The following is a 25,324-nucleotide window of genomic DNA, read 5'->3' on the forward strand; positions in this document are numbered from 1 at the left end:
AAGCCGACTAAAAACAGGAGGGACTCTTATTTTGGTTGGACTCTTATTCTGGTGGATGCATCTGGATTTAGGCAAAAGGCACCAAATGTTCACATCAACCAGCTCCTGTCAGCACAGACCTCCCTTGGGAATGGGAAGATTCCCCGGGTGGGGCAGTTTGCTCAGAGAAAGGTGTAAAAACAGCCTGAGCTGCCAGCCCTGTCTGTTGTTAGCATACCCACAGTCCGATGGCCAGGTTACAACACAACTGAGGCTGGGACAGCTAGCTTTGGTCTCATGCCAGGCCTGAGGCCACACCCCGCACGAGGAGGAGAGGAGACTGCAAATCCTGCGATCACTCAGGCAGCACATCTGTATTGAGCAGCTACTCTAGATCAAGGGCTGTGCTAGGTGAGGGGAAGTGAACCCGTGTGGTCCCTTGTCCTCTTGGAGCTGACGGTCTGATGGGCAGCGGATATTAATCAGTCACCCAGGAGCAGTACAGGGTGCTGTGGAGATGTGTACCGGGAGGTCCTGATCTCAGGGTGGGGTGGGGGGGGTTGTGGGCAGGACAAGTGTCCTTTCAGAAGTGACACATGCGCTGAGCCCTGAACTCAGTCAGGGGCCATGGACAGGGCAGGGGAAGTACTCTGGGCAGAGGCTACAGTAAGTGCAAGGGGCCTGTGGTAGCTCACATCAAAGTCTGAAAGAAGGCTGGTGTGGTTGGAACACATAGAGTGAGGGGGACAGGGAGGCGAGATGCAGTTAGAGAAGTAACCAGGGACACGAGGCAGGTGAGACTAAATCTCCTTGTTCTCTTCACTGTGACATTTGCAGAGACGAAAGAACTGGAGTGGCAGATTTCAAGTCTCTGAGAGCTGTTAAACAGAAGAAGGGTGCCTCACAAGCCAAATGAGAGGAACTACCCCAGCAAGTGGAATCTTGTGAGTCAGAGAGCAAGGACTTCCTGGCCCAGAGGAGACCCTGGGGCATTGCTTTCTCTGCTTTACCTGTCGTGTCTGCCAGGTAGCAGAAAGGGGTTTGTTTGTCTGTTCATTCACTCCTCTGTCCTGTTCCCTCTGCCACATTACTCCCTGTCCTTGCTGCTTATCGAAGAGGACAGTGGACAGCTCTATCAGGGTGAGTCGTGTGGAGAAGGCCTGGGAGTGGAAGGCAGGGAGGGAAAGACGCAGATGGGAGTGGGGAGAAGGTTGGTTGGAGAAGGTTGTTCTGGAGTGTGGAGATGAGAGGGGAGAGGACGGATAGCCAGGAGCAACCAAGAACAGGAGTTGCGGTGGGACAGGGAAGGAGAGTGGTCAGGATGGGGGACCCCACCCCTGGATTATGAGTCTCCTGGTTTGTGTGTGTGTGTGAGGGAGATCAGTTCTGAGCTAACATCTGATGCTGATCCTCCTCTTTTTTGGCCGAGGAAGATTGGCCCTGCGCTAACATCCATGCCCATCTTCCTCTACTTTATATGGGGCGCCACCACAGCATGGTGTGACAAGCGGTGCGTTGGTGCACGCCCAGGATCCGAACCCGTGAACTCTGCGCCACTAAAGCGGAGCGCACGCACTTAACCGCTTGCGCCACTGGGCCAGCCCCTATGAGTCTCCTCTTTATCCTGGAGGCCTCTCAGGTCCCAGCTGCCTTCCCGCTGAAGGACGAGACAGAATTGCCCTGATGGTCACAGGGAGAGCAGATCTGCCAGTTGTTCTCTGACACTCTTTTGGGAAGGCCTGTCTGCTTGGCTGGCTCCCTGTCTAGACTGTGAGCTCCTTGAGGGCCGGGTCTATGTCTCGTTCAATATCACATCTCCCAGTGCCTGATGCAGTTAACATCTGTTGAACGAAAGATAGCACAAATGAATGAATACTATATCGTGGTGATGGCTTAGAGAGCAGGAGACTGTCCCCAGCTACTGATGGGACCCAGCTCTGAATATCTGAGCCTTGATCTAAGTCATTGTCGGATTCTTCCCAGGACTAGGGTGGGGGCGGGACAGCCTATTCAGATCCGGAAAAAGGGCAACTCAGAACTCAGAAACTTTGAAGGCAAGCCATGTGATGTTCTGGTTAGGAATGTAGCTCTGCAGACAATTGCCGGGGTTCAAGTCCTGCTTCTGCCACTTCCTAGCTGTGATATTGCATAAATGACATACCACTCTGTGCCTCATTTTTCTCATCTGTAAAATGGGGGAACTTATAGATCATAGGGTTGATGTGAGAATGAAGAGCCGAGCCTTTTAGAACACTGTTTGCACACAGTAACTGTTCCATCAATGTGAGTGACCTGGAAAGGGATTTATTCAGCCCTGGTCCCTAAGCCCCAGCACAAGGCCTCACACCCAGAGCGCCTACTACAGATCTTGCAGAACCGCCTGAATGGGGTCACTGCCGGGGGTCTCCTCCACTAAGCCCACCTGCATCTGTCGCCAGATCCCTGAGGGCCCTTTGCCTTCTGCAGACAGAGAAGTGCAGACCTAAACATCCGGGCTGACCGCCACTTGCTACACAGCATTCTTGGGCAATGTCCCCAAGCTTCTGCCTTCTCATTTGTAAAAACGGGAATAGTAAAACCCATCCGCCGAGGTTATTGCGGGGATTATGTGCCCCACATCTAGTTGATGCCCGGAAGGCAATCCTCCTTCCCCAGGTGGAGTGTATGGACCAACTCCTGCGATCTGCCCCTCCCTCTCACCCTTGTCCCTCCCACCATGAGGAAGTGGCCTCCTGGAGTCCTGGCCTCACTGGCTCTAACATCAAAACCTTGGGCACGAGTCACAGGCTCTTTGTGAAGACCAGCAGGAGAGCTCCATCCCTGGGCACCTGAGTCAGGGTTCAGCAGGGACTCCTGTCTCTGTCACCTCAGATAACTCCCGTCCCCACAAGCTCTCTGCCAGAATGACAGAACTGAGTCATAAGGTGAACCTCTCGGGAGGAGAGGAAGTTCTGCAGCCTGAGTGCTGGGCAGAGGCTTCAACCTGCTGGGGGCTGGGGTGGGGGTGGGATTCCCTCTCCCTTTCTGTCCCCATCTTTAGGCACATGGCTCATCACCCAACTTGCTTACTCTCATTGTGCTTACTGGCACAATGAGAGGGGAAAGTTTAAAGAGAGAAAGGATTATGTCCTGAAAATTTTAGTGTAGGGAAAACTAGGAGTTTCCACATTTCTTCCACAAAGGCACTTTGTACGCAGCTCCTGCGCGCTTTGGGATTCCCATCCTGGAAGGCAGAGATGGGTGGTAAGAACTCGCTATAGGCAGCAAGTTATCTGCCCACCCCTCCCCCAATCCCACCACTGACTTTGGAAAGAAGGTTGAAAGGGCTGCCAATTGCATCAAAGGGTCAGGATTTGCACATAGTGTCTCCTGGGGGCCGGAGACCCTGGGCAAGTCATTTGATCTGAGTCTCAATTTCCCTGTTGTAAAGTGGGGATAATACTGGGGTGACCTGTTAGTGTGAAGGTTAAATGAGGGAACAAAATGGAGCACTAACGTGGGGCTGGACCCAGCAGGGGACTTGTTTCATTCAACAACAAACATCTAAGGCCTACTGTGTGCCAGGGTCTATATGCTAAGGACTGGGGGGACATTAATAATAAGACCACCATGGTCTCCGGCCTCATGCTGCTTACAGGAGAGGAGGGGTCCCACCGAATGAGAGGGACGGTGTAGGGTAATGGTTAAGGCAAGTAGGTTGGAAACCCAGCTCTACCATTCACCATCTGGGTGACCCTGGGCTAGCCTCAACTCTTTGTGCCTTGATTTCCCCACAGTAATATGAGCTACACACCCACTTAGAGGGTGGTGAGGATTACATGAATTGACACAAGGAAAAATCTTTATAGCACCTACTACGTGCTCTGGCAGCACACATGTGATCAGTGAAATAAAAGGACCTTCGGGATGTGTAACACAGCAAGAGATGATGTGGGGCTGAGCCTGCCCAGCAAACGGACAGGGGGCAGGCGTGTTCCTGAGGAGGGAGGTCCCGAGGAGAGCACAGGGTGTGCTGGAGAGACAGACGAAAGGGTGAGGAGTGAAGACAGGGGTGTGGGATGAAGTGGAGCAGCGAGCTAGCTTCAGCAGTCGGGCGTTGGGAGTTAGTCAAGGGTTTCAAGGATCAGGTTTGCAGCTTTAAAGCGCTGGTTCCCCTTGGTACATGCAGAAACATGGCACACATCTGTCTTGTTTATTTACGTACTTCTAGCCCCTGGTACAGAGATTAGGGTAATTCCTTGCTGACTCTCACTCCTCCTCTGATTTCCAGCCCCATCAGCTTCCAGATCACTCTGGGCCTTTGCATTCGTTGGCTCTCTTCGAGGAGTGGAGCAGGGGGACACTTAGGGAGGACTGAAGTCAGACCCAGGTCTGGGAGCACCTACATCCTCCCCACCCACACTGCCCTTTTGTGATCCCATGAGTCCGGTGTGCCTTTCTTTCTCACCACCAAGCTGTGAGGGCAGAAACGGGCAGGAGAGTGTAGCTGGGAAGGGACTCTTAGGAAGCAGAGGAGAAAGTGGGTGTTTTATTTACAACCCCACTTGCAAAGGGGCAAAGTGTCCGGTCGGTCCCCCAACTCCGTTGACAGGGTAGGGGAGCGGGAGAGTCCCTTTCCCGGCCGGCAATCCCCTGTAACCTGTAACCGGGGAAAGCGTCCCGAGGGCGGGGCGGGGCGCTGTGACTCCGCCTGGAGGGCAGAGGGCACACAGGGGAAAGGAACAGAGGCACTGCCTTTCCTGGGCTGGGTCAACCGGTGCCTAGCACCGGGCTTACGAGCGAAGAACGGCGTGAGGGCTGGAGGTGGGGGTGCATTTCTGCACATCTCAGGGATCAGAGCCCTGGAGGCGGCGGCTGAGAAAGTCCACAGCGCTGGCACTTCTAGGCGTGTGGGCGGGGACTTATGTAGAGCCCGCAGCCGCTCTAATGAGGGTGCCCCCACCCACGCTCCTCTGAAGGGGCGCGCCGGCTCTCCACCCTCCTTCCCTCCCCCCCTACGCCCAATCCCACCTTCGCTGGCTCTCCCGGAGCCTCCAGGTCAGCCGGGAGGCGTGGCCCGCAGACGGCCCGCCCCTTGATGTGCGCCGGCGCCGCTGTGATTGGACAGTCGCTTGTGACGTGCGGGGACTGCGGTGGGCCCGGGTGCTGCGGCTGCCGCAGCGCTAGCCGCGGCTCCGGCTCCGGCTCCGGCTCCCGGGCATTTAAAGGGGACGCGGCGGCGGCCGGGGGGATGGGGGGCAGGTGGAGAGGACGGGCCAGACGCACATCATCCACGGCCCCTCGGGACTGGAGGGACTCGTGAGCCGGAGCCCAGAAATCCGGGGGTGGATAAGACACCGCGTCCCCCCCAATTCCCGTAAGCACCCCTTGCTCCATCCTGCGCCCAAATACCTCAGCTAGCCCCTCTCCCCACTCCTTGCACTCCAAACTCAGCCGGGACAGACCTCTACCGCCGCCGCTCCCCAAGTGAGTCCTGGGCTCTCCGAGGTAGGGGAGGACTGGGGTCCCGGAGTGGGGTGGGGGCTGTGTGGAGTTTGAGGGCGCTCCTTCACGCGTGTCAGCGGAGGAGTCCCTGGAGCGGAGGAGTAAGTCCCCCTTCTGTCTCCTACCCAGGAACGTGGTGCCCGGGTATCCCTCCCTCCCCGCACTCGGACAAAGCGAAGGAATCTGTGCCCCCTTGCTCCATGCCACCCACAGTCCCCTGCGCTCCCCTCAGCTCCCCGAGCTGCGCACCCCCCGCCCCGCATTGGAGCGAAGCACCCGCCAGCTGGGGGTGTGCCAGAGAGCCTGCTTTCCAGCCACCTCTAAAAATATCTCTCCCCCAACTCCACCGGCAGCTGCCACCTCCCTGCCCCGTGAGGATCCCCTCCCAGCTTGTCCAGCCGGGCAGGGCAAGCCCAGAGGTGACTCCTGGTCCCAGCTTCCTGGCTGGCACCAGAGCTCTGGATCATCACTGCCAGCTAGTCAGGACAGCACGCCCACAGCCCAAGGGGGTCTCTATGGCAGTAGGGGAAGCTCTGGCTGCGATTTTCCCAAGAGGCACCAGAGATCCTTGAGTTCTAAATCTGATTTTGATGCTGTGTGACCCCAAGGATATTAGCTTGACCTCTCTGGGCCTCTGTTTTTCCTATTTGCTGCTGGCAGTAGTGAGCAGGGAAGAGACCATGGTGAAGTTGGGAGTGCTATCTGAGGGAAGGAGAGAATGCCAGCTTAGTGACTGAATCTGATTTCTAGTGATTGATACAAGGAGAGCTGGTCTTGGGAAAAGAGCTTGTCACTGTGGTATCTCTGGGGTCCTCCCCCCATCCCCATCCTGCACATTTCCTGTGGAAAACTGTCCCAAAACTGTCTTGTGGGCTCTATCCATTAAGAGGGGAATTTCAAACTTAGGGCAGATGCCAAAGAGAGGCCCATTTCCCTCCCCCATCCCCAGGGGACCCTCCCAGCCCATTCCCATAGCTGTCGTCTAAGAGCTTTTGTGTAAAAGGCGGGAGGAAGCAGGGAAGAATCCGGTGATCCTGGGTGGAATCAGGGAGGCAGGCACTGCTTTCAGATGGGACTGGACTAGACTCTGGACTCCCTGCCACCCCAGAGAAACCCTTCTCTCCTCTCTCTGCTCCAGCCTGTGCGAGAGGCTCAGAGATCCTGCCCCCCTTTTCTCTGAGGAACTCTTTTTGGTGACCACAAAAGGATTTGATCACTCAGGACAAAGCTGCCAGAGGTGAGTAACCTTTCTGGACATCACGGGAGCCAGATTCCCACGGCACCTGGGGTCCCTCTGACTACTGCTATAGGGGTGGGGTGTCACAGCATGGCCTTCTCACATTCCGGGGGAAGAAACTCAGGGTGCCTGGCTTTCTGCTCTGGGGACTGAAAGAAACAAGGGCAACTCACCCAACAGTAAATGTTTAACCGATTTCCCTAAATACTATTATTAGATGAAAAAAAAATGTAACTATGTCTTTTGCTATGAGAAATGAGAAGTTTTGAGCATGATATTGCAATAGAATATTCTACCAAATAAAAACAAAGAAAAAGAAACAAGGGCAAAGCAAGGAAGCTCGGTCTCTGGGTGGCTGCTGGAGACCCTCGGTATCTTTGCATCTGCCCCTCTCTGCTCCCCGTGCCCAACACGTGTCCACTCCTGTTTGCTTTTACAATGGGAGTGGCATCCCCTGACCTTTCTCCTCAGACTCGCCTGGCCCCGGGCGGACATGTGATATTAGTCAGGATTCTGGAAGGCTGGAACTCCCTAGGGCCTGGGGATAGCCCTCCCATCCTCCAAAACATGCCTTTCCCTTGTCCCATGCCTCCCTCTCCTTTACTCCCATCTTCTCCTGGACCTGTGTCTCCTCTCCCTTTGTGCCCACTGCCCCATTCAGCTTTGGCCCCCTCTGCCAATTCCTAGATTAAAAATTCTTAGGGAAAAGGCTAAGACCCACATCCCATCCCTACCAAAGGGTTTAAGGCACGTGTGGTCAGAGTGGGGCGGGATGGGGTTCTTCAAGATGGACGGTGATAGAGCCCCTTCCTCCCACCTGTGCCCTGCTCCTGGGATGTCCCAGTCTCTGTCTTGGAGGCAACAGTTTCTCCCTGTTGTCCTGGGATGGTCTGGGGAGAGTGTCACCTTGAAAAAGTCAGAGGGGTTTCCAGTGTCACCTGCTGTCACCACCAGAGGGCAGCAGCCAGCCAGACCTGTGCTCCTTTCCCTGTCTAGTCTCCTGGCTCTTTCCAGATCTGTTCCAGCTGCCTCTGGTCTCCCATTCAACTCCAGGGTGGAGGGTTGGGTGTGTGTAGGGAGGGACTGGGAGCTGTAGGTGGTGTCCCTATGAAGCCAAACACTGTCCTCAAAGCCACATAGCAAAGTCTGGCAGAAATTTCACTCTGACTCTCCTATCTGACTGCCAGCCCCCTGAAAGCACCGGGGAGGCCAGTCCCAGATCACCTGTGGTGCCCAGGGGTCCTGGCCCCCCAGCTGTGGTACAGTGATTCCGGTCATCTGCCTCTTCCCTTTGAGGGCAGAGGGCAGGCCAGGCTGTGGCCAGGTGTTCATGAACCAGACTCTGTCCTATGGAAACAACATGGCCTCAGGCAAGTTGTTTATTCTCCCTGAGAATGTGAGTGAAGGTGATGGGTAAACTGTGCTGTACCATCCACAAGAAAGGGGCAGTGATCGTACTGGAGAAAAAGGCACGTGTGTCAGACCCTGAGATCTGGTTTTGAGATCTGTCTCTGCCACTTACAGTGGGTGACCTTTGAGCAAGTTGGTTACCCTCTCTGGGTCTCTATTAATATCATCTGTAACCTCTCCAGTGTCGTAGGGGATTGTAAGAGGATGCCTGGCAAGGGCTTTGTGGTCTGTAAGTGCTATGCCTATTTGAGGGGTTGTTTTTACTGAGTCCCTGGGAGTGGTTCCTGGGGCTCAGCAGAGGGGATAGGGCCAGGTGGGCATTTGTGATAGAAACAAAGCCAGATGAGCGGGCACCTTCAAATGGACCTTGTGTGGTTGTCAGGAGCTCTGGACGACACCTGGAGGCCAACCGAGTCCCTACAGGTGGTGCCCAGGGTGATGCACCGACAATGAGCGGGTGTTTTCCAGTTGCTGGCCTCCGATGCCTGTCTAGGGTAAGTGGGTCCCTCCAGGGGTCTCTTAGGATGAGGCCTCAGCCCCCACATTCCCATCATAGGGTGGGAAGAGCCCTACTGAGCCCCTTTTAGGCTTGCCCTCACCTCTACTGGGATTCCACTAATCCCTGGAAGCTTCCATCCCAGGTGTGGGGTCCTGATGCTTTACGTCCTCAACTCCAGTGATCCTGGGCCACTGAGACACCCAGATGGATGTTGGTGAGACCAGAAAGTGTCTCTAGGGATGAGGTCAAAAGGACAGTTCTGTTAGGGAGGCAGATAGCCAGGTTCAAATCTCAGCTCTGAAATTAGGAGCTTGGACTTCTGTTTCACAACTAGGCCATAAACATCACAGGAATATTAGAGAGAGAGTTAGGAAGGAACCAGAAAGAAGAGTGGTTCCATCTCAATTCACTGGGGCGGGAGGCCAGGAAGGAGAAAGGCAGTATGGTGGATATTCTGAAGCTGGATCTGATCTGCTCACTCTGCCTCTCTGTCACCTACAGCTGCTGGCAGGCAAAGGTGGCAGGGATAGGCTGCTGAGGGCTTCTGCTGTCTCCATTTGCTTGCCTTTCTTTGTGCCCTCACACTTGCCTTGTTGTCCCCCATCCTATCCCATGGCCCCCATCCGACCCGAGGTCTCCACTTCCTGGAGCTCCCCATCCCCACTCCATCTTCCTGTCTAGTCTGTCTCCGTGCTCCCCTAGCATGACTTCCTTCCAGCCCTCTCCTTCCCCATCACTGCGTCATAACCCCCCCCACCATGTCCCCATTACCTGCTCCCTCGTCCTCTGCCTTTTCAGCCACTGCTGCTCTCTCTCCTGTCCCTTACCTGTCTCCCAGGTATGTCGTGGCCTGGCGCGGGAGGCTCCTACCTCCCCAATCCCCACTGCTTCTCCTGTTGCCCACCTGCTTCGGACTCTGGCAGGAACCCCACCTGGTGACACGTTCCACCTGGGGAACTGGCAAGTGACTAGTGATGAGCTGTTAGCACAGGGCCCTAAAACTCCCCAGAGAAGCTGTGTCCCATCCCTGGACCCCTGCCCAGTGCCATCTCGCTGGAAGCAGCTGCCAGAGAGCCTTCCTGGGTCTTGTGTGGTCAATCCACCTACCTGGTTATTCCAAGAACTAAAATCTAGTTCTCTGGCCAGCACAGAGACCCAGGCACCTAACTCTCAGGCCTGAGGACCTGGCACTCATTGTCCACATGTCTTAGATGGTGCGGAGGAGACTTCCCTGGAGTCTGGCTCCTTAGTGTCCACCATCAGCTTGGCATGGTCCAGATGGGGAATGAGGAGGCTACTCCAGTTGGGGGAACGGGTGGTTTCCCTTCACTATGTTAGGGAAGAAGGAAGTGGAGAGCTCTCTCCACCCTCCCATTAGCCACACCAACAACAGGAGTCACTGGAAGTCTCTAGAATGGTCTAGTCCAGAAACCTCCCCAAAGGGGTGACCCCTTGGAAGCTGCTCTTCCCCACTTTTAAGCTGACCCTTGTTAAGCCCCCGTGGCTCCAGATGAGAGTAGCAGAAACAGGTGCCAGGGAAGCCCTGCTGGGTTCAGAAGGAAGATGGTCCTCTGAGGATAAACTCCAGCGCAGCTAACCCAGAGGTGCCAAGGGGGTGGGCAGGGAAGGCTGGGGTGGGGGTGGGGGCGGGGGCGGCGGCCTTGGGTACTCCGCCCAGCTTAACCAGCTTTGGGTCCTCCTCAGGTCTTGGATGTGCCAGCGCCTCTGGCCGTGGCCCGCTAACCAGCCTCTCCCGGGCCGGCTCCCGCCGCGCCCCCTCTCGCTTGCTCTCTCCTCCTCCTGCTCCTCTCCTCCCCGCTCCCAGGACGGCGGGATGGCCGCGCAGGGCGCGCCTCGCTTCCTCCTGACCTTCGACTTTGACGAGACCATCGTGGACGAAAACAGCGACGACTCGATCGTGCGCGCCGCGCCGGGCAAGCGGCTGCCAGAGAGCCTGCGCGCCACCTACCGCGAGGGCTTCTACAACGAGTACATGCAGCGCGTCTTCAAGTACCTGGGCGAGCAGGGCGTGCGGCCGCGGGACCTGCGCGCCATCTACGAGGCCATCCCCCTGTCGCCGGGCATGGGCGACCTGCTGCAGTTTGTGGCCAAGCAGGGCGCCAGCTTCGAGGTTATTCTCATCTCCGATGCCAACACCTTCGGCGTGGAGAGCGCACTGCGCGCCGCCGGCCACCACGACCTGTTCCGCCGCATCTTCAGCAACCCGGCGGGGCCCGACGCGCGGGGGCTGCTGGCGCTGCGGCCCTTCCACACGCACAGCTGCGCGCGCTGCCCCGCCAACATGTGCAAGCACAAGGTGCTCAGCGACTACCTGCGCGAGCGGGCCCACGACGGCGTGCACTTCGAGCGCCTTTTTTACGTGGGCGACGGCGCCAACGACTTCTGCCCCACGGGGCTGCTGGCAGGCGGCGACGTGGCCTTCCCGCGCCGCGGCTACCCCATGCACCGCCTCATCCAGGAGGCGCAGAAGGCCGAGCCCAGCTCCTTCCGCGCCAGCGTGGTGCCCTGGGAAACAGCCGCCGACGTGCGCGTGCATCTGCAGCAGGTGCTGCGGTCGTGCTGAGAACGGCGGCCGGCGGGGGCGCCCGGGCGGGGAAGGCGCGAGGAGGGGGGAGATGGGAAAGACAAACCTAGTTTTTCTTACTCCCTTTTCCCTTTCGCTTTGGTGTGCCCCTCCGGGAATTTCTGGAATTCCGGGCTCGTCCATTTGGAGGCTAGGGGAGGGAGTTCGGAGCAGTCCGTATCTACGTAGTTAACCCAGTTCGGTTGCCCCCCTAGTTCCTCTGCAAACGGTCAGATTCTGGAGTCTGGCCCCACTGAGGTGGTACGCATACAGGGGAAGGCAGTAGTGTTTCTAAAACCCTTGTAAGGCTCTCTTACAGGGGAGAGAAGGAACATCTCCCACTGCTGTAACCTTCCGTCTCCCAGATCCTGAAATCCTCCTGGCTGCACCTGACTCTCCGCCAACGGCCCCAGGCCTAGATCTTGCTTCACCTACCGCCACCCCACACTCCAACCCTTTTCTTGCCTCTCTTCCCCCACCCACCCCGCCAGCATCCCCAAAGGGAAAAAAAGCCCGAGGGAACAGTCGCCTCCTGGTGGTGGAACGAGGTAGCACACTGTCCAGCTTGGGGCCGGCCAGCCAGGGACCTCGCAGCGTGGGGTGGTGTCTCCTGGCACCCCAGCCTCGTCTATGCAGCAAGAGACCAGGGACTTTACCAAAGTCGCCTCGCGGGCTGGGCCCTCTGCGCCCCCCTCCTCCCGTGTGGAACAGAAAGCCATGATATTTTAAAGCAGAGCCAGCGGAACCCAAGCCCCTCCTCCCTCTTTGGTGTTTTAGAGCTATAAAGGAGGTGAAGGGGGAAGAGGTGACTGAGATCTCTCGCGCCGCAGTCTAAGGGGTGAGGGTGAGGTGGTCTCTGCTCTCAGAGAGCCCCACTTAAGTGAGGGAGTTAGTCCCCACTCTTGGAGGAGTGCCCAGCTTAAGGAACCAAGACTGAACACATAACACACAGCAAGCAACAGGCCGAAGAACAAGGTGCAGTCAATCGTTGCAGAGAGGCATCAGGGGTCTAGTGTAGAGGGCACCTAATGAGGACCCAAGAAATGGGAGACACGGCTGCTAGGGGCAGGCAGAGGAGGGCTCAATAATTAGCAGGAGGCTTAAAACTGGGATGCCTTTCAATCCCTCCCGTCTCTGGCCCCCTAGCCCTGCAGGGCAGTTGTCAAGAGGGTCAGAGTTTTATTCAGAGTTGGCACTTGCAGCTGGAGACCCCACCCTGCGTGGAGTAGGGGTCCTCTCCTGTCTACTTGGTGGACAAGGTCACCAAACTCCTTGGCTTTCAGTTCTTTCCTGTCTGCAGCAGGCCTCCGGGTACCTCTCTCCCCAGGACCCCTTCCCATCACAGTGTGGGAAAGGGGCAGACACAGCTCACAGCCCAAGAGGTGGGCAGGCCTAGTCCAGCCTCGACCTTGGAGCTGGCTTTGGCCTGGGGCTCGAGAGGCTCACTCAGGACAGAGCCTGGTCAGCATCCCGGAGAGCCCCGGGCTGTCAGCAGCTGGGCTCCACATAGTTCCCCGGGAAGAATCCAGTCCCCTCGGAGCTGACGCCCTCACACCAGCCATCGGAGTAGCGGCGGGTGATGCAGATCACGGTTCCCGCAGAGAAGGAGAGCTCGTTGTCCTTCTGGCGGGTGTATGGGTACAATGTCACCACTGCAGAGCAGGAGAGGGGCTCTGTGAGATGTGCCTTCTGCCCCACCGTGGGCATGCAGGGCCCCCATACTGGACTCTAGGGAGCATCTAGAGGAGAAGGCTGCAGGGAGTGGGGAAGGAGGTGCCTTCCCCCAGGCCCTGGGGACCCCTCCCCAGCTCAGTTAATATCAGTACCAGGCCAGCTGTTCTCAGCTTGGTTCTGAGATGACTCCTGGGGAAACACTTGCTCAGTTTGTCAGAAAATGTGTATGTGGGGGGGGGGGGTGAGAGGGCAACAGGCCCAGAATGCCTCTGGGGTAGAAGAGTGGGGGGAACCCTGGTGCCCTTCAGTCCCAGGAGTCAGGTACCTTTCTCCAAGTATGCAGCAGGGACCCAGTTGGGCTCTTCGGGTTCAAAGCCTGGTGGGGGTGGAGGCAGCAGCCCCAACTCATCTACATCCAGGGGTGGAGGAGGGGGCAGGTCGGGCAAGGGCAGCTCTGGGGCTGAGAGGGAAGCAGAAAAGCTGGGAGTGGGGCACAGGGAACCCCTCCACTCGCCCCAGGAAACTTGGCTGTTCAAGAGCAGGGCCCTAGCAGGATCTACCCATGTTATGTAATCTTCCTCCAGCCCTGCCCATCCTGGTCCTCCCACAATGCCTCTAGCAAGTAGTAGGTGCTCAGTGAACAGTATGGGGTAGTCAGACTGCCATCCAGCTGGGTGACCCGTGGACAAGTCACTTAATTTAACCTCTCAGCCTTCTTCATCTGTTAAACGGGAATGTGAAGATCCTCTTAGGGTTGTTGAGTTTAAGTGAGAAAATGGATGAGAAGCTTCAAACCCAGGGCCTGGTATAAAGCAGGCGCCAAGTTATGTTAGTTCACTTCCTCTGCCTCCTTTTTCTCCCATGACCTCTACCTTGGACAAAGCTTTCACTGAGGTGGGCCCGATTAGATTCAAGAGGGGTGGGGTGGGGAGGAGTATGGGGAGGTAAGAAAGGCTGAGCGAGGAGGAGAGGGCGGAGCTCCTTACCTGGCGGCGGCAGGGACAGTTCCTCCAGCGGAGGGGGCGGCAGGGACAGTTCCTCCAGCGGAGGGGGCGGCAGGAAGACGTCGGAGGCATCTGGTGGAGGAGGTGGGGCCATGGAGTGGGGGAGTGGGGGGGGGTGGGGGGGCTGCCTGCCCCTTGGTCGTGGAGACCCCGCCGACACCTTCGGCGCTGCTGGAGACCAGAGAAAGAGGGGCTCGTCTAGGTTGGGGGACACCTTCTCTAACTCAGCATCCCCCACCTGGTCCCGCCCCTTCAATCATATGCCCCGCCCCTGCGATCCCGAGTCCCCTCAACCCCAGTAGTCACCATGACAACTAGCAGGAGGCCCCTTTCAACCCCTCCCCCTGCCACCCCCCACATGGACTTGTGGGGCTCACCCGGCCGAGGCCAGGGAAGAGACAGATGAGGCGGCCGAGAGTTTGCCGTCGGGCACCACCGGGAGCAGCACGGGCTCGGGGATCCTGGGCGGTCTCCTGGGGGTTGGGGCTGTCGTTAGGAGGGAGGAAGGCTTCTGGCGAGCAGGGGTCGGGTGTGGGGAGGAGGGGGCAGCTGGCCGAGGAGGAAGTTTGGCGCCCGCCTTGGGGCGGGGTGGGGGAGTCGAGTGTCAGGACGGAGCGGGGCTGCTTTGGATGGTGGCGAGGCCTCACCCCAAGGTGGCCGAGGCGGGTGTGGCAGGCGCCTTGATGCTCTTTCGAGACAGGGTCCCGGTCCGCGACAGCTGCGTGCTCAGATCCTGCGGGGGAGCAGGGGTGGGCTGACGTGTATGGGGCCCCCCAATGGCCCCCCTCATCCCAGAGAGGAAATGTGGGAGGGGCGGATGAGAACTGGGAGGGAGAGCACGGGCACAGCTAGTTCCCACTTCCACTTCCCAGCGCCTTCTCCCACCCCACCCCACCCCACCCCCTCTTGCTCCGCCTGGGCCCTGGGCCCTGGGCCCTGGGCCTCAAGTCTGCCCAACGGAAACCTCGGAGCGCAGACTGTCTGCCGGCCACTTCCTCTGCACAGCCTCAGGCGGCTGAGTGAGCTTCATCATCACCCCCCGACCAAGCTTCTCAGCGCCCACCTGGGTGGTCCCTAACCTGGCCAGACCCCAGCCCCAGCGCAGACTGAGGAGGGAGTGGGGAAAGGAGAACATCACCACACTTAGAAATGTCCAACCTGTCATTTTCACAGTCCTGGGGAACTGGCTCTGGGGAGTTCAGGGCAGAGAGGAGCAGAACATTTAGAGTTGAGTGTAGAAATGACCAGGTGCAAACCCACAGGCAGGAGAGCACCTCTGTCACTGAGAGGGTTCCCGCCCAAGGAGAGTGGGTTCGTGGGGAATGGTGTTCCCTGTGAGCTGTACTTCACTAAGGACAAGACCAAAGGGACCTGAGCTGAAGCATAAAGAATTTAAGTTGAACAATAGGAAGAACTTACTGGTGGAGAGGCCTAAGGACTGAAGGAGGGAGTGTAGTTTCTCCTTTTTGGGAAGATGGTATGTTAAAGATTTCAAAAGGTCATTTAGATACGGGAGAGCTTTAATCTAATCTGGAATGTTGGGGCACGGATACAGGAATTTACAAAATGGGATAGGGGTGTGTGTGTGTGTTTCTGTGTGTGTCTTCTCCCACCTCTCAGAGGGAGATGGGCTGAGAAGAAAATGCTAGTCATGCTCCCCTCTCTTCACCATGTCCCCTTTGAGTGGCTCATCCCCACCCCTTCCCACCCAACAGCAGCTCTGGGGTGACTGTTCAGTGCGGTGACCTCAAACCTCCAGACAGAGGAAGTTGCTGTTCTCATGTGGCTGGGGAGCAATTCTCATGCACACCCTGACATCCTCCCTTCCCCCTCTTCCCCTTCACACACACGCCCAGCACCCGAGGGCGGGGGACGGGGTGTTCAAATGTCGCTCTCAGCAGATCATCTGAGCACAGGGTGAAGGCCAGTTTTAGAGGGAGGGGTCATGAGGATTTTTAGAGAGGAGGAGGGGTCTTAGGGAGTAAGGGGGCTTGGGGTGATGGCTTCAGGGGGTGAGGAAAGAAAGGGGCTGCAGCTTGGGACAAGAACATAGCCGTGGAAGAGAAGCGGGCCACTGGAGAGAAGGGGCTCATGAGGCAGAAGAGGGTGTGTCGTGGAGGAAGAGGAAGGGCCCCTCTCTCTACCTTGATCCCATGGCCAATGTCATCCAGGCAACCAAAGTTGAGGGGTCTCCTGTAGTAGGGTGTGAGGGACGGTAAGCTCTCTGGGGGGATGACTTTCTGGCCAGGGGGCAGCCGCCGGACAGTGGCTAAGGTGCCAATCTCCCTTCGGGCCACCTTCTCCATGTGCATGTTCACCATCTGCATGACAGGGTTTGAGGTGACAGTGAGGCAGCCTCTGTACAGCACCCTTGCCCTTAAGAGAGGAAGAGGACAGAGACTTTGGGGCGAGGGTAGGGACCATGGGAGGCAGTGAGGTCCAGATAAAGAGTCAGTTCTGTCCCCAAGGCCACACACCATTTGGGAAAAGAGTTGCCAGGGGAGGATGGAGCCACTTTGGAGAAACTTCCTGGTGGAAGAGAATGAGGGTTATTATTAGCTGAGCAGGAACCAGAGGAAAAGAGAAAACACAGCATCCCTTGGGGGGCTGGGAAGAGACTCAAGCACTGGGCCAGCTCAGAGCAGAGGGGGATAACGGGGAGGTGGCTGGAATTGTGGCTGGATCAGCTCTCTCTTTTAGGGGTCAAATAAGTGAACTAACTTCCTCTTGGGATGTTCTGTGGAGAAACCTACAGCATGGAGAGGGTGGGAACTCCAGTCTGCTGGGCAAGAGGAAAAGACACACCCCACGCTGAACATGTGGGTGATGTGTGGGCCAGGCCTGTGTGTAACTGGATCTGTGCATGTGGTTCATGGGGCAACTCCTCGGCCAAGGATCCAGGAAGGAAGGAGGAGGGCGTGTATGCTAGATGGGTGGGGGGCACTGTGTGGTGGCGGCAGTGCTTCCAGGGCTGAAGATGACCTTGCCAAGCAAGCACTCTGGGTCCAGAACATTCATTAAGCTACCGCCTGTGTTTAGATGGAAACAGGATCCATCTACCTCTTTCCTGTGCTCTGCAGCCACCTTGATTGGTAGAGCCACTTTCTGCTGTGCAGGGTGGAATTTAGCAAAAGAACCTCCCTGCCTTCAGGGAGGTCCTAGTCTGATGGGGCAGCAAGGCCCAGCCCTGAGACGTGGCCAGAGAGACAAGAAGGCACAAAACGCTTGCGAAGTGCCAAGCTTCTGTGTTGGAGTCAGGCATCTGGAGGAAGGCAGGAAACAACTTTTGCTGGAGGAAATATCCAAGGGGGGCGGAAGGGCTGGGAGCTGATGCAAGGAGCCTTCCCACACGCCTTACCTGGCCCAGGGTGCTCACGCGGGCTTCCACCTGCCGCAGGGAGGCGGCCTGCAGGTCCAGCATGCGCAGGGTGTGCCCGGCCAGGTTGCCCACCTGGTAGGCCACGCTGGCCAGGGCCTGGGTGGTAAAGGCCATGGTCTCCTCCAGTGCCTTCCGCTTGTCTGTGGCCTGAAATACACACAGCCCTGGTCTGAGGGCAACACCTTCCACTGGGGCCCTGACTGGGCGGGTTGGATGGGAGACGGTATAGGGAAGTGGGGCTGAGCTGGGAGAAAGCAGCAACCCCGAGATGTCTGAGGTGGTTTCCACAGGAATGGTGTTGTGGTAAGAGGGACTCAGGGGGCATTAGGAAAGTGCATCTGCAGCCCGGGGAATGGGTGCAAGGGGAGGGAAGATACCCCTCCTCAAACAGTCAAGCTGAGGATTGACCCCAGCACCCCCTTTTGGGGGGTAAACGGTCAATAGTAGAAAGGAAGGAGGAAGGCAATTCTGGCTGGAGGAGATATTCTCAAACTTGAAAGTCAACCAACTAACAGCAGGCCCCCATCCCAGACCTTCTAACCAGATTCTCTGGGAGGGAGGCCGACAGATCTGTGCTGTTAAAAGCAACCCAGGGGGCTCTTGTCCTCTTTGTTTAGCTCCGGTCTACAGGTTGGTGTTTGGAAGCCAATGATCTGCTCCATTTTATAGATAAGGAAACTGAGGCCCAGAGGAGAGTGACTTCGTTCATTCATTCCCTCCAATAGCTTCCTAATACACTGAGAATAAAACCCCAACTTCTAACCATGGCCTCCATAGGGCCTCACCAAGGCTGGCTCCTGCTTTCCTCTTCACCCTCATCCCCTACCACTCCCTCTCTCACTTACTCCCCTCCAGCCACATTGGCCATTGGGTTTCCATTCCTGATCAAGCTAAGATTGTTTCTACCTCAGGGCCTTTGCACTTGCTGTACTTCTTTCTAGAATCCTTCTTATTATTAAGTCTCAGCTCCCCAGAGACACCTTCCCTCACCGCCCTAAGATTTCTCCCAGCTCACTGCTGGATTGACTCTATCATATTTGCCTTTTTCTCTTTTCTTCATAGCACTTAGCACTATCAGATATTATGTACCTATTTACTTTATTATCTATTTCCCCACCCCCACACACATACACTAAAATGTAAGTGCTGTGAGGGCAGGGAGCTTGTCTGATTTATTCTGTATCCCATCCTGGAATAGTGCCCAACACACAGACGATGCTTAATAAATATGCATTTTTGAGTTAATTAACAGATTGAATTCGAACCCAGACACTTGCTGGGCATCTTCCTACTGCATGCAGGCACTGTGCCTGTCAGTGGGAGAGGGCTGCCTGAAGACAGAAGAGGTGTTTTTCAGTCCCAGATCAGACCATGGAGGCTGGGGCAAAACTTCTCTGGTCATTTGGTTCCCCAGGCAGCTTCCTCATCTCACGTCAGGTCTTGGAGATGCTACCCTGCAGCCTGTACCCTTCCAGGGGGCAGGGGGTAAGTCCAGGGAGAGTCTGGGCAAGGCCCGTGGCCTGACAGGCAAGGCTACACCAGAGGGTCCCCTTGCTAAGGGCCCTTGGGTGCTCCTCAGTGCCCGTCAGAGGATAGCAGTCCTAGAACCTATCAGAGCAGGGTGCTGAGAGACCTGGGGCCTCCAGTGTAGCCTGAGCAGGCTGGAGCCCAAGAGCAGGCCCAGAACTTTCTGAGCAGCCCCTCCAGTATTTCTCCCCTCAGGTGCCCCTCCTGCCTTTCTGTTCCAACTGTGAGAAAAGAGATGTTCATTTGCATGTAATTCACATTTCATCAGCAGAAAGCAACCTAGGGTGTTAAAACCAGAAAGGATAGCAGTTGAGAGTTCAAGACCTTCTCATAGAAGAGGAAACAAAGGCCTAGAATGGAGCAACGCTACACCTCTGGTCTCTACCCAGATTTCTCAGCTCCCCTCTCCTGTCCTGTCCCCTCCCTGGACTGGCATGTGGAATTGTCAGCCCAAACAGGAAAACTGTCTGCTTGGGTGCAGCTCCGGGAGGCTACAGCCTGGCTGCCTACTGACCCCAGCTGTGGTCTTGGCCCAAAGTTAGGTCTGGAGAGCCAAGTGTCTGGGATCCATCTTTGTGGCTGCCTGCTCATTCATCATGCAAATCACCCTGTCTGTAAACTCGACGGACCCTGACCGAGAACCCTACAGCTGACCCCGGCCTGCCCTCCCCCATTCCCCATGGGTTTCCTGACACCTGGTTGGGGAGGAGGGGGGGTTGGGGGAGGGACAGAGCACGTGGGAACCAGGCCTTGTTTAAGAGCAGTCCTGAGAAGTCATCCAAACGGCTCCTAGCCATTTGCTTCCCAAAGATCCTCAGAGAGGCCAGGAAAGGTAGCTGATTATGTGGCCTAGTAGTCAGTGTTCTGCATGAAGGAAGCAGGGGTCCAGGGATTCTGGCCTGGGTCCAGGCTTCCGATGCCCTGGGTGTTTTTGCAGGGGCTGCTTCGCCTTGCTAGAATCGACTTTTATTATCTGTATGCGTCTTTCATCCTTCTGATGAATGATGATGACGGTGATGACAAAAATAATAATAATGGTAACAGCTGCCATTTATCCTGCCCTTCTTAAGGGGCAGGCACTGGGCTAAATGCTTTAATACTTTATCACGTTTAAGCTGTGTGACCACCATGAAGGAAGGGTTAAGAATCAGAGAGGAAACTTGCCGCAGATCCTATGGTTGGTCAGTGGCAGAGTTGGAAATTGGACTCAGGTCTTTGTGACCCCAAATCCTGTGTGCACATTGTGTGTGCAGATAGGACCTGTCTGGGAGTGCGTTGAGTGTGCAGAGGTTATTGAAGTAGGAAGGACTGTTTCTGTGCTTGCCGATAGGAGGAGTGTGCCTTCCAGAGTTACGGGTTCAGATCCAAGTTCTGCCACCAGCTTGGAGTCCTTGGGAAAGCGAGTGAATGTTTCCGAACCTCAGCCTCCTGGTCGGTCCTCACCTCACAGGACTGGGGTGAGGACCAAAGGAGGCGATGCGGGCACCACACCTGCCCAAAGTAAGGGTGCGGAGCGTTGTCATTATCATATCTCTCTTATTATCACTGTGCCATTCTCCTGTAAGCACTTGCTCCTTTTATTATTGTTTTTTCAATACTCTCACTGAGCTGGGAAGTCCCTGTGCCTCTTCTCACAGTTTGGTTAAAACAGGTTAGAAAAATGAAGTTTTGCCCCGGAGATAACAGGGTTAGCCTGTAGCTCTTAAGAGAGCAGAAGAAACTGAGGACAGAGAGTGCAAATAAACTGTCTTAAAGTCATACAGCATGTCAGGGAGGTGGAAAGGTGGAGAGGAGAGAGCTTAGCTTCAGAATTCAGGAAGTCTGGGCTGATGCCCGGCTCTACCATTTCCAAGCTGTGTGACCTTGGATGAGTCACCTTGCCTCCCTGTGCTGCTGTTTCCTCATCTAAGAAATAGGAATAATAATAATACTTGTCTCACATGGTGGTTATGAGGATTAATGAAATAACAGAGGTGCCCAATCATTGCTAAGTTTCCCTCACCCCTCTTCCCTTCATCCAGGAATCTGTATTTGCGGTCCTAGGACAACCACACAATTTAGAAAACTGTTCTAAAATGCGACTATCCTCATCTTTTGCTGGTCGCCTGTTCCAGTGGTCACGTTGTCCATCCCCCTTGCCTCTGCGTCAGACCCCGTCTTTGTAACCCAGCCTGGTCTCTCCGCTCTGCCTCAAATACCAGGGAAAGAACTCCTTCCATTGTCCATCTCAAGTTCACTACAGTGTTCGAGAAGTTCTTCTGAGGTCTTACCTAGAGCCAGCCTGAACATGGAATGATGGTGCCCACAAGTGTGTGAGGACAAGTCTTTGGGCCTCTGGATTTGAGTGAGTGGCTAGGAGGGAGATGAACCTGGGTGAGGCCTGATAACAGGATGGGACGGCCCTGCCTGCCTGGACATCTCTGAGGCTCTGGGAGAGAGAAGGGGCACAGTAGGGGCTTGGGTAGCGTGGGGTCAGGGGTAACGTCTAAGGGAACTGGGATGAAGCCGAGGCCTGGAGTGGGAGGCTTCCTTGGCCAGGACCCAGGACAAGCACCTGTCAGGATGGCTCCCACGGCCCTGCCCTGGGGAAGGGCTCTGGGCCCCTCGAGGGGCTGGGGTGTCGCGGCCTGTCCCCGCTCTGCCTACCTGCACGTAGTTGTCCTCACAGTAGTCTGCGACGCGCAGCAGGGAGCTGTGGTTGCCCCGCAGAGCCTCCCGGCCGGTGGGAATCTCAAACTCCTGCAGCTGCTGAAGCTCCGCCATGGCCCCGGCCTCTGACTGGCTCCCCAGGGAGCCCGCTGGTTTTGTGCCTCACCCTGCCCTTGATTGGTCGCTCTGCCTTCCCTCCCTCTCACTGCTTTTGGTTTCCTCTGTGTGAGAGACCCAAACCCCTTTGCAAAGGGCAGGCATGCTCATTCCGAGACAAGAGGAAGTCAGTCCCTGCTCCCCGAGCCTGCACCTCTCTGTACCCTGCCCAGAGGAAGGGGGAAGGAAGGGGGAAGCCAGGGGCCCTTTGGGGGCCCAGCCCCCCAATCCCTCCCAGCAGAGGAAGCCAAGGTCGGGGCGGCTGTGATTGCTCCCTGGGCCTGGAGAGGAAACTGTTCGGTGGGGCGGTGGGGGGGTGGGAGACTGAGGAGGAAGGGGGCTGGCCTACTATGGGGGGTGGAGATGGATTTTCCACTCATGAAGGGGAGGAAAAGGCAGAGGGTGGGGGCTTCCTTGGGAAGCTCAGGGATGAGTCACCAAGGGACAGGGGATTGGAGGGTGGAGAGGATATGGAGACCAGTCATGCTGGGGGGCTGTGGGGTGGCGGTGCAGCAACAACGGTGAACAGCTGATGCGGCAGCAAGAGGAATCAGGTTGGACACCAGGAAGATACAACAAGACGTCCCCTGAGAAGTGTTATCAAGTCTCTGAAGGGTTACGTGCCATGAAGATCTGGTGTACGTGCTCCGTGCCTGGTGGAGGCAGGACAAGATGAAATTGACCAAGTGTAGCGTGAGAGACTCGGACTAGACAACTGGAAGGACTTTGAGAAGTCCTTTGAGAATCGCCAGTTTCAAGTTCCAGATTAACTGGTCGGTTTCAGGAAGCAGCGGTGGAGAGAGCACTGAGCCGGCCTCAGGAGGTATGTGCTCTATTTCCTGCATTAAGAGGGGAGTTGGACTCGATGACCTCCAGGGTCCTGTCCTGATCTCAAGTTCTTAGAGCTCACAGCTGTGAGCGGGACTTGGATCCTGGAGGAGGAGAAGTTAGGATGGACTCCGGGCCTCCTCTCTGCCCCTCCCACTGCCCAGTCTGTCATCCTAGAGGCAGGAGAAAGAGATGACTGTATTGGCCCCTTAACATCTGCTCCTCACGAGGGGGCCCTTGTCATTAGAGGCGTCAGCCTGAGCAGGAGCCTGGTGTCTGTTAAACAGCATGGCCCTTGGGTGGTCATGGGAGGAGACTAAGAGAAAGATCAAGATGTGGGTGCTCAGGAACGGCTGAGGGAGCCTGATACCCAGGACTCAGAGGGAGGCGCGGAGGAAAGCAGCCTGGAGGCAGGTGTTAGAGGCGGCCGTGGCCCCAAGCTCTGACTGACATGGCATCCTAAGTGAGTCTGCTTTTATTGAATGAGTGAATGAAGATTGAGCTGGGAGAACCTTGTCAGGTGAAATTGTGGGGCTCCAATGGGGACACAAGGCTTCTTGGGTGAAGGAAGTCAGAAGCTGGGCTAGGACTTGCCTCATTGGGAAGACTAGCCTCAGAGCAGGCTCAGAGGTAGAGGAGAGGAGGGTTTGGGAGAGAAGGCAGGGGGAGGGGAGCAGGTAGGGCTGGAGGGTAGGAAGTGGGGAAATAGGCTCTAAGCTAGAGGGGTTCCTACAGGACAGGGGCTGGGGCAGGGGGCAGGGGGCAGGGTGTCTGGTCTGCAGGCAGTGAGGGCTTGGAGGCTCAGGCCGGTGGATGGGCTTAGACCCTTGAGCTTATGATCAGCTTAGGCCTCAGAGATTTGGGCTTCCAGACCATCTGCTTTATCCAAAGACTTTTGGCTGATGAGGATCTGGGAGGCTCAAACAACATCTTGTCTGGGTCGGGGAGAAGTGACTTGAAGTGCACGCTCTTTCTTGGCAGGTGAGAGGGGCTGAGTTTGCACTGGGCTGGGATCTAGTCTTGGAATTATTGAGGTTAGGCACCAGGCAGGCCTTCCTGATAACCCTGTAGTGATGATGACGACGATAAGAATAATAATAATAGTAATAATAATAATAAATGTATTGTGTTCATTATGTGCCAGGCAGTGTATTAAAATATCTTATATGGATTATTTTCGTAGTGCTCACAATAATCATATAAGGTAGGGACTAGTATTATACCCATTTTGTGGATGGGGAAACTAAGACTCAAGGAGTCTTGCCTAAGGCCTCAGCATGGAAGCAGCAAAGCCGGGATCAGAGCTGGAGTCCAGCAGTCTCCAGAGCCCTTCCCTTGACCACTAGGGTACATTCTTCCCTGACCGGACCTGGAGTTTCTTGAAAACTTCTACCTGTGTCGTTATGTGGAACAATGACTTTGCTTCCCAAATCTTCCTTTCTCTCCCTTCTCCGTGCTCTGACTCCGGTTTCCTCTGTAGACAGACCCTTATCCAAGGGCAAAGATTGTGCCTCTCCCATCAGCCTAGACTCGTGATGAGGGGGGTGCAGTGAATATACGGTGAGCGATGAGGGGCCTGAGTTGAGGGACATGGCAGGGAAGAAGGTAGAACCTGAGGTTGTGGAGAGCACAGAGGAGGGAGTTGGGGGAGCCCACGGGATTTGCAATCCCAGCTGCGGAATCCTTTCCAGGACCAGGTGTCTCCCGGGCGGGATGGCCCAGGAGCTCAGTGAGAAGGAGTTGTTGAGGATGCAGGTGGAGCAGCTGAAGAAGGAAGTGAAGAACCCTAGAGCTCCGGTGAGCCTCCTCTTCCCTTCCCCGCTCCTCTTCTCCATCCCTCCCTGCGCCTCGTGGAGCCGGGACACGAAGGAGGGGGTGATGGACAACAGGGGGGGTGGGACCTCGCCAGGGCAGTAGAAGGAGCGGGTGGTGCCTCTGGGATGGGGTGGGATGTGGAAGGAGGCTGGAGTTTGACCCCGTGGTGGTGTACAGGAGAGAGCCCCAGAGTCTGGAGGGCTGTGTGTCCAGCCCTGTCTCTGGGCAGGGCCTGGCCAAGTGTCCCCTTGGAGGTAAGAGTTGGGCTTTGTGGTTCTGGTCAAGGAACTCACACCCCTCTCCTACTTGCCTGTCCTTTTCATTTTTCTCCTCTCTGACCTTTGTCCCCACCCTGCCCTAAAGCCTGTTTTCTTGGGACTGACCTAGCCATGGACCCTGAGCAACAAACAAGAGCTAGAACCATACTTTGCTTTCTCGCAGATTTCCAAGACAGGAAAGGAAATCAAGGAGTATGTGGAGGCCGAAGCAGGAAATGACCCTCTTCTCAAAGGCGTCCCTGAGGACAAGAATCCCTTCAAGGAGAAAGGCTCTTGTGTGATAAGCTGATGGCTCCGGCAGCCCTCACTGGAATGTCTGTCCCTCCTCAGACCCACTCCTCACCCAGAACGAAGTGTCCTGGGACACCCATGGAACCTGTGAATTTTCACCTTCTCTTAGTCACAGAATGAGTAAAGATACCTGGCTGCATGCATTGCGAGTCTATTCCCCAAACCCACTTTCAACTCTTTTCTCCCATTATCTCCTCCACCTGCTGGGTGCCTCCTGACCCCACTTGGAAACACTCTGAGCTTCCCTAGCTTGGCAGTTGGCACCTGGTGTAGTGGGATCTGAAGAGCCTGCAATATTCTGAGACCCCAGATGGCAGTCCTTAGGAAACATTTACTCCTCCTTAGAACCCCTCCCACCTTTCCCCTCCACTGTCCTCCAAGCATTTCCATCAGAGTAGTTTGGGTTGGGAGTTTGGGTTGGGAGCCGGAGTTGGGGGGTCCTTTTTCCCCAACTCATGTCCGATCCAGTGGTCCTCCTCTTAGTCATTTAGCTTACCCCAGATGGCCTGATGACAAAAAGAGTTTGTAAA

The 25,324-nt window shown here is 56.1% G+C and overlaps 3 protein-coding genes across 8 annotated transcripts; 2 read left to right on the forward strand and 1 right to left on the reverse strand.

Annotated features, from left to right (window-relative positions):
• Positions 1 to 320: 320 nt before the first annotated feature.
• Positions 321 to 12,584, forward strand: PHOSPHO1 (phosphoethanolamine/phosphocholine phosphatase 1). Of its 5 annotated transcripts, none has more exons than XM_058560738.1 (5): positions 321 to 390; positions 817 to 923; positions 6,602 to 6,700; positions 8,493 to 8,604; positions 10,435 to 12,584. In XM_058560738.1, the coding sequence occupies exons 2-5, from the start codon at positions 892 to 894 to the stop codon at positions 11,191 to 11,193; spliced, it is 1,002 nt and encodes a 333-aa protein (XP_058416721.1). In that variant the 5' UTR covers positions 321 to 390; positions 817 to 891; the 3' UTR covers positions 11,194 to 12,584. The 5 variants fall into 5 exon arrangements, with proteins under 5 accessions (XP_058416721.1, XP_058416722.1, XP_058416725.1 ...); XM_058560739.1 differs by lacking the exon at positions 321 to 390 and adding an exon at positions 609 to 645; XM_058560742.1 differs by lacking the exons at positions 321 to 390; positions 817 to 923 and adding an exon at positions 4,734 to 5,445.
• ABI3 (ABI family member 3) lies at positions 12,159 to 21,869 on the reverse strand. Its single transcript, XM_058560737.1, is given in 9 exon segments — positions 12,159 to 12,845; positions 13,193 to 13,327; positions 13,854 to 13,986; positions 13,988 to 14,042; positions 14,249 to 14,344; positions 14,519 to 14,604; positions 16,016 to 16,192; positions 17,230 to 17,397; positions 21,424 to 21,869. Coding segments are annotated over 9 exon segments (1,131 nt in total). The 5' UTR covers positions 21,541 to 21,869; the 3' UTR covers positions 12,159 to 12,681.
• Positions 21,870 to 21,993: 124 nt separating this feature from the next.
• On the forward strand, positions 21,994 to 24,969 carry GNGT2 (G protein subunit gamma transducin 2). 2 transcript variants are annotated; one of them, XM_058559358.1, is made up of 3 exons: positions 21,994 to 22,405; positions 24,102 to 24,207; positions 24,667 to 24,969. In XM_058559358.1, the coding sequence occupies exons 2-3, from the start codon at positions 24,124 to 24,126 to the stop codon at positions 24,790 to 24,792; spliced, it is 210 nt and encodes a 69-aa protein (XP_058415341.1). In that variant the 5' UTR covers positions 21,994 to 22,405; positions 24,102 to 24,123; the 3' UTR covers positions 24,793 to 24,969. The 2 variants fall into 2 exon arrangements, with proteins under 2 accessions (XP_058415341.1, XP_058415342.1); XM_058559359.1 differs by lacking the exon at positions 21,994 to 22,405 and having other exon boundaries at positions 24,073 to 24,207.
• The last annotated feature ends 355 nt before the right edge of the window (positions 24,970 to 25,324 follow it).

This window comes from Diceros bicornis, chromosome 18, assembly GCF_020826845.1.
Source record: "Diceros bicornis minor isolate mBicDic1 chromosome 18, mDicBic1.mat.cur, whole genome shotgun sequence".
Classification (NCBI taxonomy): domain Eukaryota; kingdom Metazoa; phylum Chordata; class Mammalia; order Perissodactyla; family Rhinocerotidae; genus Diceros; species Diceros bicornis.